The 21,031-nt window shown below is 46.6% G+C and overlaps 1 protein-coding gene across 2 annotated transcripts in view; it reads right to left on the reverse strand.

Moving 5' to 3' along the window:
• Positions 1 to 21,031, reverse strand: part of MED1 (mediator complex subunit 1) — a 459,486-nt gene that overhangs the window by 239,870 nt on the left and 198,585 nt on the right. For both annotated transcript variants that reach the window (XM_086924345.1, XM_086924344.1), the window contains 2 exons: positions 10,648 to 10,759; positions 10,036 to 10,160 (listed from right to left, as the gene is read on the reverse strand). In XM_086924345.1, the coding sequence (XP_086780471.1) occupies positions 10,036 to 10,160; positions 10,648 to 10,759 (237 nt within the window). The remainder of the gene's footprint in view (positions 1 to 10,035; positions 10,161 to 10,647; positions 10,760 to 21,031) is intronic.

Raw genomic sequence — 21,031 nt, forward strand, 5'->3', positions numbered from 1 at the left:
GACCCTTCTGCTCCGATATTGCAAGCCAAAACGCAGACATGACTCCAGCAACAATGGAAGAAACGATCCTAGCAATACGCTACCGGGACCGCATAACTAAAGTCCTTGGATTAGCCCGGCCAAGAGATCTGAATATGACCTGGTTGCTTTCGTTCAGACCTGTATGGCAGAACTGCATCTTACCTGTGCTTCGATGTATGCTATGCGGAGAAGAATGCGTGTTGGACACCTGTCTTACACTACAATCAGCAGTACCAATGGATATCGATACTTTGCTAGTCCAGTAACGGCTCATGCATCGTGTTGTCCCCAGCGGTTACCAATCCTGATGACGGCATTCGTTGAGACTTCTCCACTACGATTAGGTGGTGGCAGTGAAGCAAGAAATGAGAGCAACATCACCCAGGTATGACCTTCTGTGAGCATTGCTGATCCCGACACCGATGACAGCAATCATTCTCACGACTGCCCAGTTACAGCCTTTTCAACCATGGTCGAACTTTCACCTGCAGCTGTAGACTGTTTTTCTGCGCATCTATCTGAAGTAATGTTCTCCCCTGAACCAAAAGAATAACTTATAAGCAATCCGGCAAACAGCGTTCCCCTGAACTCTGAATTCGGCCTTCAGCTTTGAAAAACAAAAGCTACTGAAGACATTTTGAACTATTTTTTCCTCTGAAACAAAATTATTTTTTCCAAAATTCCAAAATATTTACCTTTTTTTGGCACATGTACTCTGCTTACAGTAGGACTATTCATAAAGAACAGAGCTTCTATTTTTAGTAATTCTAGAGACTATTACCTCAGCCTCTAGCACACTTACAAGTAATCTCCTTTATATGTGATGAAATAGTCTCGACCTTCTTTTCTGTAATTAAGAGACATTTCATGTGTAATTTCCGCAAATCGTTCAGCTAAAAATATATGCATTTTTTTGAATGATTACACTGCTTAAAAACGTACAGTATCTAAAATCGTGGAGTGGGTGTAGTGTTTTTATCTAGGAACCTGAATCAATACTACCATTTTATGCCCTTACACGGCTATAATCAATAGATATCCCTATAATGGCATAAGCAGATCCATATTTCAATAAATCGCCCTTGCAACCCAAGGCATGGCAAAAGCTACTTCCTTAGATTCCTAGAAAGCACAACGAGTTCTTTCAACACACCAAACCTCCAGCAACCTGGGAAATCCCTGTTAGCTTTGTTTTGATTTGTAATAGAACTCCTGCGAGCACTGTAAGAACAGCCAGTTCTTAGTGACATCTTTATTGACGTCTTATGTCCAAACCTTACGTCAAACTCGGCACCTTTCAGGTATAAATATACCAACGTTGCCTTAAGCAAACACACGGTGGTGGTTTCAGAGCAGCTAATCTACTTGCCGAGAGCCCAGCAGACGCGAAGAGCCCACGGACGCTGCCCCTCCTCTTTGACGCGCTCGATATCCCAGTCACCCTTGCGGGTGACTGGGATATCGAGTCCTGAGAGAGAGATACCAGACCTCCTACATTCTATTCCCAAGGTACAGTGCTGACTAAACCCTTAGAGAGAATTCTTGAGTCAGATTCTTGGCAAAAAACCTACTTAACTTAAACTGCTACTTATTTACTCGTTCCCAGGTATTAGGCTTAGGTCAGGTACACCGGGGTAGGCGTATTTTAGAAGCACCAGTTGAGCACGTTAGCCTATGTATATATGTATATATATTTTATCCATTTTAAAGTGTCTTATGGCTAAGAAACCATATCAATGCTTTTACAGTATTATTTCATAATACTCCTTTTACTGTACGTACTTTACTTTACATTACGTATTGCAATTGTGGCAATTGATTTCTCTTGCATGAGAAGGAAGACTGCTCAATAAATAATACCTTTTATTGATAACGCCCGTCTCTCTATTCTCTGCACTCTGGTGAAACTAAGAATGCACATCTGACTGAGTGAAATAGCTGTCTATTGTTTCACACAACTCTAGAGATTGACTCTTATTCTGAGGGAGCAAAGTTGTCATGTTTATGCGGTTGTCGGAAGCTGAATCCCTTTTTGTCTGAGCCAAGGAAGCTGATCCCTTCCTATTCAGTCAAGAAAGTTTCCAGTGACCTCTGAGCTAGCTGGCGCAAACCTAAATTAAGTCTAACATAGTTAGTAGAGACCTAGATGACCTCAGTCCTACGTCTACACTTGTGTTTATGTTATTCCAATGCGCAGGGCCTATAGGGAAAATAGGAACTACACTACACCGGGATCAGAGTCATGTTGCTGGTTCTGCACTTGTTGAGTACTCTGTGTATCAGTGGTATCGGAGGAAAAGTGTAAGCAAATGTTTTCGACCAACTTAACCATAGGGCATTCCCAGGGATCATTCCCCTGGTTGCCTGGATGAGTTGTCTCGGCATTTTGCATTCTGGTGTGTTGCAAATAGGTCTATTGTCGGTGTTCCCCACCTTCTGAATAGCCTTTGCGTTTCCTGTGTATTGAGCTCCCACTCGTGGGATGCCGATGTCTGTCTGCTGAGCCAGTCCACTTCCACATTGTCCTTCCCTGGTAGGTGTATGGCTAGCAGGTCTATTTTGAGTGGGATGGCCCAACTCCATATCTCCTGTGCTAGGTTTGATAGCTGGGTTGATTGTGTTTCTCCCTGCTTGTTGATGTAGAACATCGTCGTTGTGTTGTCTGTCTGGATCAACACTCTCTGGTTGTACAATTTTGTCTGGAAGGCTTTCAGGGCGAGGAAAACGGTCTTTAGTTCCAGGTAGTTGATGTTTTTGACTGCATCCGCTGGAGTCCACAGACCCCACACCCTGAGCTTGCTCATGTGTGCTCCTCTTTCCTTCTGAGATGCTACTGTGGTGATGGTCACCGTTGGGGTTGGTGGTGTTAAAGGCGTCCCTTCTGTTATGTTCTCAACATCTCCTCCTGCACTGCGTGTGTTACAACCACTAGATCTTCCCAACTTCCTGTAGCTTGTGACCATTGTTCTTGCAGCCATTCCTGGAATGGAGCCGTACGTTTGGTACCAGATGTATGCAGGAGGCCATCATGCCCATGACCTTGCTCGCTGTCCTCACTCTCAGAGCTCGCCCCTTCTGGTAGAGCCGCGTCTCCTTCAGGGCCAGTGTTCTCTTGTCGCTGGGGAACACCTTGCTCTGTATGGTGTTGATCTGTGCTCCTAGGAAGATTTTTACTTGCTGTGGCTCCATTGAGGATTTCCCCCAGTGAATGGAGAATCCCAGGTCCATCAGTGTACTTGTTACGCGCTGTGCGTGTTCTTTGCATGTCTTGTGTGAACTTGCCTTTATTAGTCAGTCTTCCAGGTAAGGGTATACATGGATCCCTTCACTCCTTAGGTGCGCTGCCGGTGCTGCGAGGCACTTGGTGAAGACCCTTGGTGCGGATTTTAGTCCGAATGCTAGGGTTGTGAACTGGTAGTGATCTGCGTTGATGATAAATCTCAGTAGATGTTTGTGCTGCCTGTTCATTGGGATGTGCAGATCCAGGGACACCTATCATAGTTTTCACCCGGCAATAGCGTATCACTTACCTCGGCAGGACAACTATACATATTGAAGCGAGTTCTATCCGAAATAACATTTCTGCGCTAGGTCTACTTCATGCTTTGTGTACACTGACATTCATTATGTGAATAGGAAGTTTGTGGACTTCAGAACTTGTAGACAGCTTGAATTCTGCACCAAAGAATCATGTGCGTTGTCTGTAGAGTACCTCACTGTTGCACCTTTGGCGTTTACAAACAATTTGCCATGAGGAAGCCCAATCTGGGCGAAACGCGTTGGCTGTCATTGCTTTCAAGATATTGTATGAAGACTGCAATAGAAATATTGGAAGAACATTTGGTGAACGCATATGAACATTCTTCCTGAAAAAACTTTGCTGGTGCACTGTAATTTACCTGTTGCCTCTCTGTTCTCTATTTTGGCTGTACCTCTGGTTTGAAGCCTGAGATCCTGAGCCAGGCCTGCCTTGTCTCCGTGATTACCAACATCATCAGTCTGCTGGACGTGTCAGCTCCATCCAAGGCTGTTTGAGGCAAGAATTTGCCACATTTTTCCCCTCCTCCACAAGGTGTGAAGCTCTTTGTTGGTACTCATCTGGGAGGTGCTTGATCAGCTGTCCGATCTCGTCCAGAATTTGGTACTGGTGCCTGTTCAGCAGGGCGTTTGAGTTTGCCATTCGCCAGTGCATTACAGCATTTCTTTCTATCTTTCTCCCAGTTAGGTCCATCCTCCTGCTCTCCTTGCCTAGTGGTGGCCCTGATGTTGTTGGCACATTTGCCCTTTTCCTGGTGGTCGCCGCAATAATGGAGTCCGCTGTAACTGATCCTCGGATGTAGGGAGGATCCTTAGAGGAGTGTTTATATTTCTTCTCCGACCTAGGTGTGACGGACCAGCATGTTGCCGGTTCCTTGAACGCCTCTTTCCCCTGGGCCATGACACTCAAGCATGGGGAGGTACTGGCTCCTAGTTTGTGTGGGGAGCAGGGTCTCCAAGAGGAAGTCTGCCTTTGGTTTTTCCTCATCTAGCTAGACTCCAAAGGCTTTTGCTGCGTTCTTGATGACCATATTATAGACCCCAATGTCATCTGGCGGCGAAGGCCTCGAAGGGTACGTGTCCACGGCCTCTTCTGGGTTTTCGGTGTTGAGGTCCTGCCACTCCAGGTCCTGCGTCCCAGAGGTAGCCGAGCCGAGGGTCGTCCGCTGATCGTCATCGCCCTACTCCTCGTAGTAGAAGGCTTCTTCCTCTGGATGGTCCTGGGTCTCGGGACTTTTCGGCGGCCCTTCAGCGTCAAAGTACTCCTCCTCTTCAACTATCACCGTCTTTGGCTTTGACGGAATCACAAACCTCTTCATCTTTTCGTCAAACTCCTTCTTTCTTTGCAGGATGTTATCCATTTCGGCCTCGAGCCGTCTTTTCTTTCTCTCCAGTTCGGCGGCCTGTTCGGCGTCGAACGGTTCGGCTGATCTCTTCGACGTATGCGTCAACGTCGAAATGGCCTTTGGGTCCTTTGTCGATGCCGAAGCAACATTCGGGTCCTTTCGAAGTCGATCGATCCCTTTCGGGGACGTTCTTCGACAACCTTGGCCTTTGGTCGTCTTTGCCACCTGGGAGTCCTTTTCGAAGGATCCGTTGGGCTGTTTGTCCTTGGATGCAGCTGCGACTGTCTAGACTTTCGGCGCCAGGGCTCCCTTCGAGGACTCAGACTCTGTTGTTCGAGAGTCTGACTCAGACTTTAGAGGGTCTGTCAGGTCTTTAGGGGTCGTTGACTCTCCTACCTCTTTAGAAGTCTTCTTATCAGTCTCTACGACCGTGTAGTCGTCGTTTTCTCCGGCGACGTTGTCCTCCTCGACGCTCGAGAGCCCTAGGTCTCGAAGGGACGGTGGTTGCCCCTTGTCTTGCATGTTGTAGTTGGCTCTTCTCTGTCGCTCTCTAACCTGGAGGGTCTTCGGTGTGAAGGCTGAGCAGGCGTTGCAGTCCTTGCTCTCGTGGTCAACTGGTAGGCAGAGGTTACAAACCGGGTGCTGGTCCTTCTGCGCGTATTTGTGGTGGCAGTTACAGCAGAATTTAAAAGGTGTCTTGTCCATTTCTTGCGCTCAGGGGGCCCCCTGTGTGCGCATTCTCCGTTGGACGTTGAAGTTCTCCTTCTTCGTCGTCCCGGCTCGATGGTGTTGTTCCTCGTCGTCTTCCCAATCTTTTCTGTGCAAAATTTGTCTTTTCTGCGTCTTCTTTCCTCCAAAACTCTGGAGCCCCTCGGGGAACGATCCAGACCCAACGGCGGAAAAAAGAATCTGAAGATGGCGCCCAAAGGTGGGAGCTTCCGCAGGAAGCGTGCCGACGTCACAGGAAGTGCACCAAAAGGTGGGACATCGACGCCCACCTGGGCTACAAAAGAAAAAGAAAAAAAAAGACAGAAAAGACTGGAATGCTGGACCTAACCACTAGACCGCGGAATAATGCAGAGCATAGTGAATCCAGAAAGATTCACGCTGCAAAAGAAGAACCGCCGCGCAGCTGCTAACAACAGGACAACGACAACTGACTTGGCCCCAGCCCTACCGGCCTGTCGATCCTGGAACCTGCTCCTGCCCAAATCCTGGAGACTCCTGCGGACAGCAACCTTGGGACACCCAGAGGACCTGCCTTCCTTGACCCTCTTAAAGATTGGGACTCCCATCAGCAGAGCCTCTGCTGCAACATCCCCCCTGGTGCCAGCCAGGAAACTACGGACCAGCCCACTCTGCACCCGCCGAGCCTGGCCCGTGCCAGTGTGATCCAAGACCACAAGGATGCCCCCCCGGCGACTGGGACCCGAAGTCCAGTGCCCAAAGACCCTCCTCGACGAACCAGATGACGCCTGTAGACTCAGAACCAGGGCCCCCCCCCAACCGCGACCAGCTGAGGGTAAGCTTTTCCGACACCCAAAGACACCCCTGCACCCGGCGCCTCTCGACGTGCTGGTCGCCACTGGAGAGTCTCCGCCCCGAGTCTGCAGCCTTTGTTCCCTTTTGACGTTTTTCATTGGATAACATTGAGCGCCCGACGGCTCAAAAGCCCCCTGCACCCAGCCGCCCGAGTACCGTTGGCTGTGCCAACTTTGTCCTATCCTGCTTCCCGCTTTGCCCTGAGCAAGTGACCAGGAGCCCAGCTCCCACAGCCGCGTGGCCTGCTAGCCAGCAGCCACCAACCGGAGGCCTTCCCGTCCCCCATTGGATAAAATTGGGCCTAACTACCTCTGCACCCGGCCGCCCCTGAGCCGCTGAGGGTGAACCAACTGTACCTACCTAACCCAGGGGGACCCGCGAGTCTATTCCCAGAACTACAACTTCACCAGTTGAGTACTCACCAGGAAACCGGTAACTCACTTACCTTCCATTGAATAACATTGACTGGTTTGACTCGAAAAATCTTCTAAGTGTCTACTTTTGAAAACTTGAAATATTCATATAAAATCATCTGAATTCGGAAATACTCACCTGTGATCAGGAGAGGCGTCAGTACTGTACCTTGTAGCCCAGTGCTGAAACGCAAAAGTAATTCCTAGCGGGTTTACTAGTAACTTGTATTTTCTCCATGGGATTCCATGGTCTGCTTTTCTATGAAATTTCTTCTGTCTACTTTTGAAAACTAGAAATATTCTTTAAAAACCATACGAAATACTGAAACGTAATTACTTACCTGTTTTGAGACCAGTACTGGATTACTAAGTAACGAGATCGTACTTTACCAGCAACCTGAATTTTCTCCCATTGGATAACATTGCCAGATTTCTGTTGAAAAGTTTTTAAGTGTGAACTTTTAAAATAGCCTTTTATTCCTGAAAAATCACCACAATACCTAAAACGTTTTTGCTGAACTGCTTCCAACTTAGAGCCCAGGACTGAACCTAGGAGCCAGTCCTGGAATTACCAAAGTAATCTACAAAGTAATCATCTTTGTTTATATAAGGGAATCCATTGAGTTCAATGCTAAATTGTGTGTAGAATTGTGTTGCCTACTGCAACCCCTGTACCTATTGTCTTTACAAAGTTTATTGCCTTTCTGCAAAGTACTAATCTGAGACCTCTCATATTGAGAACAGTATATTTTGGATGCCTGTTAGTTCTAGAAATAAAACTACTATATCTTTTGATATAAAAACAATTGGCCTGGAGTTCAGTCTTTGAGTGTGTGAAACCTTTTGCTGACTGTGTGTGTACAACAAATGCTTTACGCTGTCCTCTGGTTCTGCCTTACTGCTCGACCAAGCTACCACTTTAGAGGGTAAGGTCACACCTGTCTTTAACCTCTGTTATACCTCGTGGGTTTGTGGACTCTATACACACTGTACCTTACTCTGGTCCAGTATAAATAGAGCCACTTTCTCACAGAATCATTAACATGTTTGTCAACCAGATGCTTGCTGTTGAATAGCATCTCTAGCACGCCCGACTGGACCTCTTGTCTAAAGGTCATGCTGCAGATAGCCGGACCTTCTTAAAACGCCTTCTGTAGCTATCTAACGACATGTTGTATTTGAAGCATTCAGTGATGTGTCTGAGGGTATAACAAATCTGCTTCTCATTCTTGTAAGATATATTTGATTAAATCTATGTAGTCAGCTGGGAGTTTCGCAATATAAGGAGTGACAGACCCATACCAGCCTGTCATAATGTGACAAAATGGATCATGTATTGACTATCTTCACAGCTGTTGCGGCAAACCCTGCGGCTCCTTTTTCCCACTGTGTCCAATCAGCACCCCCTGAGGGCAGGACAACATATGGTTTCTCTGGGTTTTGTGAGCTCCTTAGCGCCACTGCTAAGGTAACAGAGTTGTCTTGATCAGTGTTAGTGGACACGATGAATTATTTCGGCGCATTATATTTCTTTACATGTTTTCAGATTAGGGTGGAAACTGTAGAGGGGCTGTACATGCAAGATGGGCCCTCTTACCAGATGTAATCAAGGACTGGGATTAATTGTTAACAATCATTTATTTTTTTCCTTAAAGTCACAGAGAAAGAACTTGTTTTTCAAGGGGGCCACTGATAAATTGAACTTTAGTGTTGTTCTGTCCACCGACATAAAAACTCCAGATATTGCTGGAGTCTCTGAACTGTCCTGCACCTAGATTGTTCCTCCAAATCAGGGTCTTGATGATTAATATGTGAATTGTTACTGCCCTGATCTGTTTGTCTATCAGCATCGGCATTACCAACAGATTTCAATGGAGTACATTTTGTGTGTAGGTCATCTGTAAAAAACGTCCTCGCTTCACACACCTCACATGGCTTAATGGAGAGTTTCAGCCATGGTGTCAGAGCTCACAGGATTCCTTGCTTCCAGATACCAGGCAGTAATAGATCTGAGCCTCTAGCCTTCATGTAATTGGCTAGACTTAATGTCATAAAATGAGGTGGAGGATTTATTTTTTGTCTATGAAAGTTTTTCTATTTGTTTTGGTGTCAACTACTGTACTGATATTCTACTATATTTACATTTACTAATGAGGGTGCCAACCTAAAGTCAGGGAATACATTAAGTGTATGAACTTATGAAAGGTCCAATGCAGGAGAACTATGGATTTACCGCACTTGCCATGTAATGCACTATCTGCTGTATAATTAGCAGATTTCAAACCAAAAACATTTTGCTACAACTTGAAATGGATGACATTTTTTTTTATAAAGTGCCATATTTGCGCTGAGCAGTGGCAGATCCTTTGCAAGCGTTAACTTGTCTCCTTTCGGTTACCAATTCTATCTTTCAGTTGTTAAACTGATGCAGATGAGGTGAAAAGTTTGCCTCAAAATGATAAATGGCAAAACAGTGAAACATTGCAAATGAACATGTCACAGTACTGTGCCTTTGAATTCCCCAGAATTTGGCATTCCATTTCCACACAATTTAAGTGACCCCAGTAGGTCTTTGCCCTGGTTAACTCACTCTGCTGCTGATCCGGTGGCACAAGTGTTTAGGTAATATTTCCATTCTTTCCTATTTGAAAGTTTCTTTCCACAACCGAGGTCATGCTGAATGGCCTGCAGTTACCAGATTATACTGCATTTCTCCTTTTATGCAGTGCCCAATCTTTCTGAAAATGTTTAGACTCCGGGGGAAACCTAAACATGGAATAAATACTATATCAATCATTATAGCTTGCAAAGCCTTTTCCGTTGGAAAGGGGCATCAACCTATTTTCTATTCTTTTGGTAATTTGTGTTACCTTACTCTCACTTACTCTTGTGAATTCTAACTTTGGGTAACCGTATGAGTGGTGAAATACGTTCGCAATTAAAATTCTGTAAGTTTAGTTAGTTGCAGCCATCAGCCTGAACAAGTAAGGCCATAAATGGGACATTAATCAATTAAGACAATATTTGAGAGACTGGTCAAGTCAATAAGGGGAAGATTTATACAGGTATTCTATAATTGAAAGACTTGATCAGTCAAATCAGTAATAGGGTGTTGCATGAAAAAGGAGCCTTGATGTGCCACAACTCCAAGTTACAGGCTCCGATTTTAAACCTACCTGTGCAGTTCTGAATCTTCTGGATAAACCCTCTAGAGATGGGAATTGGACGGGAGAATTTCAAGAAGAAACAGGCTGGAAGGTCCACGCTATTGGCGTTTGTGACGGAGGAGAATGAAGGTGTCCTGCAAACAATCCAGAAAGAAAGGCAATGTCACAACTTGCTTTCAATCCTGTTCATTTTCATATCTGGGGCAGATAGGTTACCTAGGCATGGCATGCTGCTGACTTGCTTCAAATACATCAACTAGAGCCTCATCCTGACCATCAGAAAAACACTGCAGGCCCCATCATTGCAAAACATTCATTCACCTACAAGAAAAGTTGACTAGTATGTTTTATTGGTTTCCCACAAGGGTAAGGATAACACACATGGGAAAGAACATAAGGGAAACGCCATTTCATACCTTGAGATGTTGGAGCATTACATAAGGCAAGCACATCAACCAGCCTAACAGTGAAACTGGATGCAAGAAAACCTCCTCCCCACTCTCCTTAATGATAGAATGTATAACTTAAGCTAAGCAATTAGGAAGGACATTTACAGCTCTCTATTAGATCCCTGAGCACTGAGAAAAATCAAACTCTGCTCTTCTTGAATGATTTTCTTACCCTTTATTATCGACAGGATGGGATCCCATAATGAGCGGGGCAATTGGAAGTTTGTACATAGCTGATGTGCCCTCAATGGTCACCGATACATTTAGACCCAACGACCGAGGAGCTGGAATTGGAGAGAAGGGAGTTATTATGGAATTACATTTTCCATTGGCAGCAATTTTCAAAAAGGTCTCGAAGTACTAAAGCAGAGACAGGATATCAGAGGTGAACAAGAAGTGAGAAAAGCCTCAGTGAAAAAATATTCTGAAATTTTGACAAATAGCCCAACCACTCAGTCCACTTCCATTTCTATATGATGCGAGAGTCGAGCAAGCACATAGATTCATTTATTGCTAACACAACTACTCCAGCTAGATTTCAGGTCCTCAACATCAGGAAATTCCACGTTTGCTTCCCAGTTCACACTGCCTGCTCCTTCAATAACGCTCACACTAGATCACTGTGATTACCTGCAAAGTCTGAAAGGTTGGGGCATTAAGCGATTTCCATACTGCAGTGATATTTGATACAGTGAATAGCATGGCAGTAAAACGAGACTTACTATAGACATCAATGTGTATCACTTTATCCACTAGAGTTGGACTCACTAGGAAGTCAAATATAAACCTCAAAATGTTAAACACTATAGATTGATGGTGCAGCACTGTTCGTTACTTGGACATCTTGAACAATATTGGAATGTTCTAGCAGAATTCATTCAGATTTACAGGTGTACAACATAACATTAATCTGGTAAAAAACATTCTATGAAAGCTGGAAGTTCAAATTATAGAATAAGTACTAATATTCCTACAATCTACTGTGTCAATAGTTAGCACTAACTAGATTGGACCATCTCGCTTCCTTGGCAAATTTTTCACCAATGGGGACAGTAACTCAAATTATAACAAATAGTAGATTTATGGTTATTACTAGAATAAACTATTTAAATATAGTTAATGGAAAAAGGGAAGTACTTTCAAGATACAGGATAACTGCATATAGGAAAAATAGCTTCATCTGATATCTTGCTTGGAGGATAATTCAAATTCCTTGAAATTTTTAATAGTGTCTTTTCCAATTAAATCACGTATTGTTGAAACACATACTTCAGCCCACCTTTGAGCCCGTTGTGCGGGAACTACCTCAAATAGATTCTGTAGGGCTACAAGTGGTGTGTCAATATGGATAGAAGGCATTTAAAATATTCTATGCAATCTATTTCAATATTTTTGGATGATGGCTAAAGATTTGTATCTCACTTCCTTACAAATGTTGACCGATTTAATAAAACTGGTCAAGGCTAAATTTTCAAGTCTTTGATCATTAGTGCCAAAATATAAATTGTGGTATGGGGCTACTGGTGACCCAGTGGTGTATTTGAGTTGCCGGCTTGATAAATATTAAGCAGGTAAACCGCTCCTTTCTTTTGCCAACATTACAATTATTATTGCGATCTTTGGTGGTTTATGTTCCCCAAAAACTCTGAAGAGAATCATCTATTTTAATTAATAAAAAATAGAAGCATCAGTAAAAAAGCAAGGTAGAGTTAAAAATAACAATCATTGGAAATGCAATAGGTCTCGCATTAGGAAAGTTTGAGCTATTGGTATTGTAAATGACACTTTTTTTATTTATGTGTTGGTTTTGAAAGTAGCAAAATTAATAGCTTTGTCAGTTACAATGTCAATAGTTTTAACTTTTGCAAATGTGACACCTATAGCATTTGTAATGCAATGTGTGTTGTATTTACGTGACTTAGATGTATTGATATTACAAATAACAATGGCTTTTAATTTTGTAAATAATTAATACTTAAATAAAAGTTATTGTAATTTATAATGGTAATAGCTTAAACGTTTGTAAATAACTTTTGTGAAGATTATGTTCAGTGTATTTTATTGTGACGAAAATCCAAGAACATTGCATTTGCACCTAAACACACACAGAGCCACACACATATAGATGTGGTGGTGGTGGATCTGGAGGATATGGTGGTGGTGGATGTTGTGGTGGTGGTGATGGTGGATGTGGTGGTGGATGTGGTGGTGGTGGAGGTGGTGTTGTGGTGGATGTGGTGGAGGTGGTGTTGTGGTGGATGTGGTGGTGGATGTGGTGATGTGGTGGTGGTTGTGGATGTGGTGAAAGTGGTGGTGGATGTGGTGGTGGAAGTGATGGTGGTGGGTATGGTGGATGTGGTGGTGGTGGATGCGGTGGTGAATGAGGTGGTGGATGTGGTGGTGGATGTGGTGGTGGTGGATGCGGTGGATGCGGTGGAAGTGGTGGATGCGGTGGATGCGGTGGAAGTGGTGGTGGTGGTGGTGGATGTGGTGGTGGTGGATGTGGTGGTGGTGGTGGATGTGGTGGTGGTGGATGTGGCGGTGGTGGTGGTGGATGTGGTGGTGGATGTGGCGGTGGATGTCATGGTGGATGCGGAGGTGATGGTGGATGCGGAGGTGATGGTGGATGTGGAGGTGGATGTGGTGGTGGTGGTGGATGTGATGGTGGACGTGATGGTGGATGTGGTGGTGATGGTGGATGTGGTGGTGGATGCGGTGGATGTGGTGGTGGTGGATGTGGTGGATGCGGAGGTGGTGGTGGATGCGGTGGTGGTGGTAGTGGTGGATGGGGTGGTGGTTGTATTGGATGTGGTGGTGAATGTAGTGGTGGTGGGTGTGGTGGTGGTGGTGGGTGTGGTGGTGGATGAGGTGGTGGTGGTGGATGCGGTGGTGGTGGATGCGGTGGTGGTGGATGCGGTGGTGGTGGATGTCATGGTGGATGTGGAGGTGATGGTGGATGTGGTGGTGGAGGTGATGGTGGATGTGGTGGTGGATGTGATGGTGGATGTGATGGATGTGGTGGTGATGGTGGATGTGGTGGTGGATGCGGTGGTGGTGGATGCGGTGGATGTGGTGGTGGATGCGGTGGTGGTGGTGGATGAGGCGGTGATGGTGGATGTGGTGGTGGATGCGGTGGTGGTTGTGGTGGATGAGGTTGGATGTGGTGGTGGATGTGGTGGTGGATGTGGCGGTGGTGGATGTGATGGTGGTGGATGTGGCGGTGGATGTCATGGTGGATGTGGAGGTGGTGGTGGATGTGATGGTGGATGTGATGGTGGATGTGATGGTGACGGTGGATGTGATGGTGTATGCGGTGGTGGATGCAGTGGATGCGGTGGTGGTGGTAGTGGTGGATGGGGTGGTGGTAGTGGATGTGGTGGTGGATGTAGTGGTGGTGGGTGTGGTGGTGGTGGTGGATGCGGTGGTGGTGGATGCGGTGGTGGATGTGGTGGTGGTGGATGTCATGGTGGATGTGGAAGTGATGGTGAATGTGGTGGTGGTGGATGTCATGGTGGATGTGGTGGTGATGGTGGATGTGGTGGTGATGGTGGATGTGGTGGTGTATGCGGTGGTGGATGCAGTGGATGTGGTGGTGGATGCGGTGGTGGTGGTAGTGGTGGATGGGGTGGTGGTAGTGGATGTGGTGGTGGATGTAGTGGTGGTGGGTGTGGTGGTGGTGGTGGTGGTGGTGGATGCGGTGGTGGATGTGGTGGTGGTGGATGTGGAGGTGATGGTGAATGTGGTGGTGGTGGATGTGATGGTGGATGTGGTGGTGATGGTGGATGTGGTGGTGATAGTGGATGTGGTGGTGGATGCGGTGGTGGTGGATGCAGTGGATGTGGTGATGGTGGATGCGGTGGTGGATGGAGTGGTTGTGTATATTGTCTAGAAGCCTTGTATCAGCAGAGCTGAGCATTATTGACATAACAGCAGTGGCACACAGGTGGGTAACATGCACGTGACCTGGTGACCCTGGAGTCGTGAGTGGTAGGACATTGTTACACCCCTACAGTGTGCGTCTGTGTGGTGTGTCCTGGTGCGTGTCTGTCCGTTTTCACGTGCATTTATTCTGGGAAGGTCTGTGTGTCTCTGTCAGTCTTTGTTAGAAAATGGTTGAAGGGACATCTGTTGTAGAAGTGTTTGTGTGTTTGCGACTGTTTCCATGTAAATGCGTGCCTGCAGGTGTTTATCATCATCTGTGGGAGTCTCTTTGCAAAACGACATGTATGTTCGTGTGTATGTGTGCTCGCACGTGCCTGCGTTAATGTGAATGTGCGTGCTATTGTGTATAGTTTGTGTGTCTGTATGCGTGCGAGTGTGTTTCTCTGTATGTGTCTGTGCGCGCGCGTTTGCACCGTTGTGTGCGTGTCCGTGGGCGTGTGTGCGCAGGTAATGGCTTGCTGTGCACACGGTCCACACTAGAACAAGTGTTCCCCTGGAGTGTAAAATAAATATGTGTACACTCTTCGCAAATATCCGTCCCGTTTGTCCAAATGAAGCCCGCTATTCGGGTGTATTTTGGGAAAAGGCCGTTTCCTGGACAGTCTGCAGACGTCTCCCAACAATAGCCCCTTTGCTTTAAAAGAAGACGATGACAGACGCGGTGCTCCTGGACACTTGAGGGCATTGCTGTGGGGAGGGGGGAGGAGAAATGCGACACGGCGGGCGCAGGGGAGGGGGCGGAGCGGGGAGAGGGTGTGAAAGCAGCAGGGGCCTTTGAAGTGAAGCTAAGCTTCACTTCAAAGGTGTGGGAGGAGTGCGGCTGAGGGAACAGACGGCGATTTGGTGATGTGCACGCGCATTTTAGGTCAATGCGCTTGCGCATTGACCTAAAAGCCACAGGCACAGCACCAAATCGCACAGCCCAAACACCCCTGCTTCCTTACCCGACATTGATTTTAAGCCAGCACTTCAGACAGAATATTTCTAAAGTATGCACATTAGCCCACTGAGCTACATTATTATCCACTGCATTGATGGGTCATGCTCAGGCAACTTGATGACTCACTGAGCAGTTTATGGTAAACTACTACTCGGCAAAGATGCATTCATGCCACTGATTAGGCTATGTACGAACTGAGTTGCAATCCGCCGCTTTAAGTTAACACATTCAGCTTTGTTCTTCTGAAGGACACGTGTTTAACTATCATCTTCCACAAACTCGGTTAACCAAGATAAAAACAAGAGATTAAAGCAGTTTGGCAGAACGTGAAAAGAGCAGCAGAGCTAAAACAACCGAACATCATCTGAATGAACACTTGCCGGTTGAATGGGCCACTTGTTGTTTGGGTCTCTGCAAATGACTTCCTCCTTTCCTGGCACTTATTGTTTGCAATTATATCTTTCACTTGTGACAGCAGCTCCTGTTGCTTCACCTGTGGCAGCAGCTCCTGTTCTAGAGACTGCCTCTAAATTGTCCAGGGTTGCCACTTTAGTGGTGGAAGAATGTTTTTCTGGGTTGCACATGTGCCAGAAACAGATAAAACAACAGGCTTTGGAGTTGTGCAGAGCAACAATGCTTTGATATTCACTTGTATTCTCAATAGGCATGGTGATGCACATAACATGGACCCTTTTGACGGGTGCGTCAACAGTGAAGTGTTTAGAGAGAATTACTTCGCGAACGTTCTGTTCAAGCTCGGAACTCGTATTTCAAAAAATAGAAATACATTTTTGCTCGACAGAAAATCGTGTGCGTTGTTTGCGAGGGGCTGCGGGTTGATTTCTGGGGGTTGGGCTGGTGCATATAATTAAAGCTACATGGCACGGCACACTTGAAGTATGTAAGGCATGTCCTGTTCACGCTCGGAACTTGTATTAGTGGGGTCAAAGTTATTTCAACATTTATTAGATAAGTGAAATGTTCACTCGGGAATCATGAAAACAATTAAAGGAAAATAATATAAAAATATACTCGTGGCTATGTACGTTGGCTATCACTATTATAAAAGCGTGTTAGTAACTTAAGACTTTGTGTCCAAGTGGTCGCATGCCACGGCAATGCCACCACGACCATTTCTAAAATGTACATTTTGACGCTACAAGTCACAGAATGGAACATACGGTTTGGGGAAGAGGTCATGAAAGAGCCTGACGCGAGGTGAGGCACATAACATGGGGCCTCTTGACCGGTGTGTTTACAGTGAAGTGTTTAGAGACAATTGAAAGAGTTCTCCATCGCCAGCCTCGGCCAGACCCACACGGGAGGAGGAATGAGGGGCCATCACATGCCGGAATAGAAAGAAGCGCGAACGCCGATATGATAGCCCACAAAAATATTCAGTACGTGAAATCGCCTGGGAAAGAACCAGGCACCGAAAGGAGGGGCATTTACAACAAGCGCAGCAGCGAAGCCCCAAAAGTGAAACCATTTGTAACCTGACACAACACAGATGGCAGGCTTCGTGCGCTGCTGACTTAGGAGCTGGAGAACAGGGTTCCGATCCTCGGCGTGGGCTGCATTATTTACTTATTAAACAAGGATTGCCTTACAAGTAAAGGGACATGATAAAAACAAGCCAGCGCTGGAAGGAAGGAGAAATGCGAGTCACGGCCGGAGGCCGGCCGTGAAAACAATGAGAATTTATATATGATAACGCGCATGCTTTGAAGTCCAGCTTCACTTGTGTGTGAGAGGTGTGGGAGGAGTGCGGCTCAGCTGAGCCAGAGCGCACGCTGGGGGAAGCTTGTGGGGCGAAGCTGCTGGGGAACAGATGGCTGGCGATTTGATGCTGTGCACGAGCATTTCACGGGCACAGCACCAAATCGCCAGCTAGTTAAACCTCTGTTTAAGCCCCTTTATATCTCGCTTCCGCTCAATACGCATGCGCATTGAGATAGGTCGCTCGACCAAAAAATAGGGAAACTATCAATATTTTAACCAAATAATTTTTACTTTTGAGAAAAATTGTTATAATCTAAAACATACTAGGTACTTTATGGATTAGAGGTTTGCAGTTTGAATTATGTAGTGCCTCCGGAATTTCCAAGAACCTAACACCCCAAGTATTATTTTGAGTGGCAGTTATAATGCCCTAGACTAGGGGCTCTTAGGTTCTACTTCTAAATATAAAGCAATGTGGGGGTGGGTGGCTTGGTGGTGGGACGGCCAAGATGCTGGATTTGTAGGACATTGCTGAACGCCCGTAGTTAGCCAAAAGGGGAGATTGGCAGGGCTTGACCCCATTCTCACACTCCCCCCTACCACCTCACCACTCCGCTGGCAAACAAAAGATTTTGGAACTTAAAAAATACAGCTTGGATTGCAGTTGGAGGGCAAGTCCCCCATACCCCACGCCTGTCTGCTTGTGCCCAGTGAGAGTGCAGTCTACACTGGCAAGATGCCCCCTCCAACCCCACCTGAAGCCTGATACATGGTGCTCTCTAGGCGGCAGTAAATAAAACTGTCTCCCTATCTCAGACAGCCCATCCTGAGAAGCACTGCTACTGAAGCTTTGCCACTGCACTCACTTTAAGGTGTGGCGTGTAGGAAAAAGGATTATTATGTGGTGTAGTTGTGAGACATCAATATCAAATAACACACTATTAGGTGCAGTTAGATTTCTTTAACAAAACCTTTAGCTCAGTCATGGGTAGCTGTGGCTCACAACAGTCAGGCTTAGGCAGGGGAACAAGTGTAAAGCATTTTGAAGCATCAAAACAACAGGTAAGCAACACGAAACAATAAAACCTAACGCTAATTTAGAAAAAGAGGGTGCATTTTTATCTTAAATGAGACAAAACATGACAAAAATCTATTGCAGAGAACTGGAGGTGTGATTTTTAAAAGGTAACTAAAATTGTTTGAAGTTCTAATAAATCGCAATCGTTGTTGAGGTTCGTCAGCCAAAGGGCTAGTACGACTACCAATCCACTCTATGACTGCCCACAACAATCAGAAGCCAGTCACAGGGACCATTTAGATCCAGGGACACAGCTACCTGCAGGGTTCTGCAGTCTCAGGGTCCTCAGAGAAGATTTCACCTGGATTGTGGTTCCAACTGTGGTCCTAATTCTGGGGATGAAGGAAGCTGAGGGGGCTAAAGATGCTGGAGCTGTTGAAGAGATGCAGGAGTATTCCTGGGGCCACCCCGTGGTCCATGAACTTCTAGAGCAGTCTTTGGCATTCTTTAGCTCACTTTGCCACCTCAGTTCAGACCCAGCTATATGCAAATCAGTCTTTACCCTGTGCCTCATGGAACAGTCCAGCCCGAGCTACCAAGCCAGGTCTTCTCTGAACCAGAAACAAGCATCGTGGGACCGGTTTCGGGGTAACACCCCTCATCAGCCAGGCTAGCTTGAATCCAGTGGCAAAGTGAGCAAGAGACCCACGTCTGGGAATACCCTGCCAACTTAGGGCGAATAAAGCAAACACAAGGTGATGATGGACCGAGCGCTGAAACTTTTCAGACACTCAACCCCAGTCACAGATCTGAGTTGAATTCATCATCGTTCTTTAGCTCATTTCGCCACCTCAGTTCAGACCCAGCTATAAGTAAATCTGTCTTTACCCTGTGCCTCATGGGAACAGTCCAGCCTGAACTGCCAAGCCAGGTCTTCCCTTTACCGGAAATAAGCATCCTGGGAATAGTCTTGGGGTAACACCCCTCATCAGCCAGGCTAGCTTCAATCCAGTGGTAAAGTGAGCAAGGGACCCACGTCTGGAAATACCCTCCCAAATTAGGGCGATCAGAGCAAACACAAGGAGATGATGGACTGAGCGCTGAAACTTTTTACTGATCATGGATTCAACCCAGAACTGTCACAGAAAAGTTTCAGCACTCCATCCATTATCTCCTTGTGTTTGCTTAATAGTTTTTTTTAAAAACTTTATTTATATCCTTTTACCAAAATACAGAGCAGTGGATAATATGCATACCAATTAACGTTACAACATTTGCTCCATAAAAATAAGGACAGTCCACATCCTATAGTGGCCACCCCCATCGTCCCCCCTCCTTACCCCCCAGAGGTTTTAGCTCCCATTTACTGAAAGGTGCCAAGTCTACCGGGGCTTTCGCCGTGATTTTTACTGGGGAGTGATCCGAGAATGTTCTAGCCATGTGGCTCGCCCCTTCCACCCAATGTATCATGCCTCTAGTAATGAGCACATATTCCAATCGGGACCTGGTATTGTGCACGGTGGAGTGATGTGTACCCTCCTTCCCAGAGGGATGTAGGTGGCGCCAAGTGTCTATCAAGCCTTCGGTATCGACAATATCCTGCAGGCTGCGTTGTGAGGAGGTGTAGTGCACCGCAGTGGCATGTGACCTTTCTAAGATGGGGTTCAGTACTGTATTAAAGTCCCCCCCCCCCCCCCCCCCCCCATATAAAGTTACTGTGGCCCAGTGACTGTAATTTGCCCTGTAATGGGAGCATGGAGTGAGTATCATCGACATTCGGCCATTAATAAGTCGCAATTACCATCTCGTGCGTGTGAAGTTTCCCCCACATCAGACAATACCTTCCCTCAGGGTCAGAGTCTGTCCGCCCCACCACAAACCTGACCCCACGCTTGATCAGAATGGCAACCCCCTGGAATAAGACGAATAGGAAGCGAAGCAACTGTGTGCCACCCATCGGGATGCAAACCGAGGCTCGCCTCCCTTTTCCAAATGGGTCTCCTGCAGGAGGGCAATGTGTATGTGGTGCCTATCTAGGTAGCCAGGTATCTGTCGATGCTTTCTGGGGTCATTCAGCCCTCTTAAATTCCAGGAAATAATATTGAGGCCTGTGCTGTCCCTGCTTTCTTCAATCATGATCATCGGGGTATGCATGCTGTGCTGAAATTTGGACGTGCCTACTACTCACACACTCACGGTACCATATCAACTGCCCTGGAACAGTAAGTCTGCCCTTGTAACCATTGAACCATCAATAAAGAAACCAATTAGGGGGAATGCCCTCGATAGGGGGCCGCTAGGGGCTCCCGCCATTTCAACTCAACCTCATTATTTCACCCATACGCAACCTCCTGGAACTCAGGGGTCGGTCTGACAGGACAGAGGTGAGCAGCCGGGCAGCAGACTGTACCATCACACCAATAACAAGGTTTATACATAACCAGTCTGCATAGCGTCTTTCAGGTGCCCCGTAGTCTTCTGCTGAAATCTCGGACCCATGCAGTCTCTATTACTCAGGAGGGGTCCGACAGCGGTGAGTTCGAACGCGATCTTAGTCTTGCAGCAGCCTCCCGGGAAGACGATCTCCTATCACGCTTGAGCTAGTCCTCTGCCTGATGTGGTGTAGTAAAGATGTGCTGACGTCCTCAGTGATGAATGCCTCTGGATTGCTGCTGCTTCTTTACCGCTAGATACTTTCGCCTGGCGTCCTGCACAGCCTGGGTGAGTGAAGTCAGTGTAGAATGAGAGGGTGGTGTTTTCGTACTTCACGTATCCTTTTGCTATCGCTAGCCACAGTAGTGTGTCCCGGTCTCTGTAGTTTAGAAACTTTATAATCACCGGGCGTGGTGGGGCCCCCGAGGGGGGGGGGGGGGGGGGGGGGAGTGAGATGGGGGGGGGGGGGGGGGTCTTTTCACCAGCGAGCCGTGTACCCGC

Source organism: Lissotriton vulgaris, chromosome 5, assembly GCF_964263255.1.
Source record: "Lissotriton vulgaris chromosome 5, aLisVul1.2, whole genome shotgun sequence".
NCBI lineage: Eukaryota > Metazoa > Chordata > Amphibia > Caudata > Salamandridae > Lissotriton > Lissotriton vulgaris.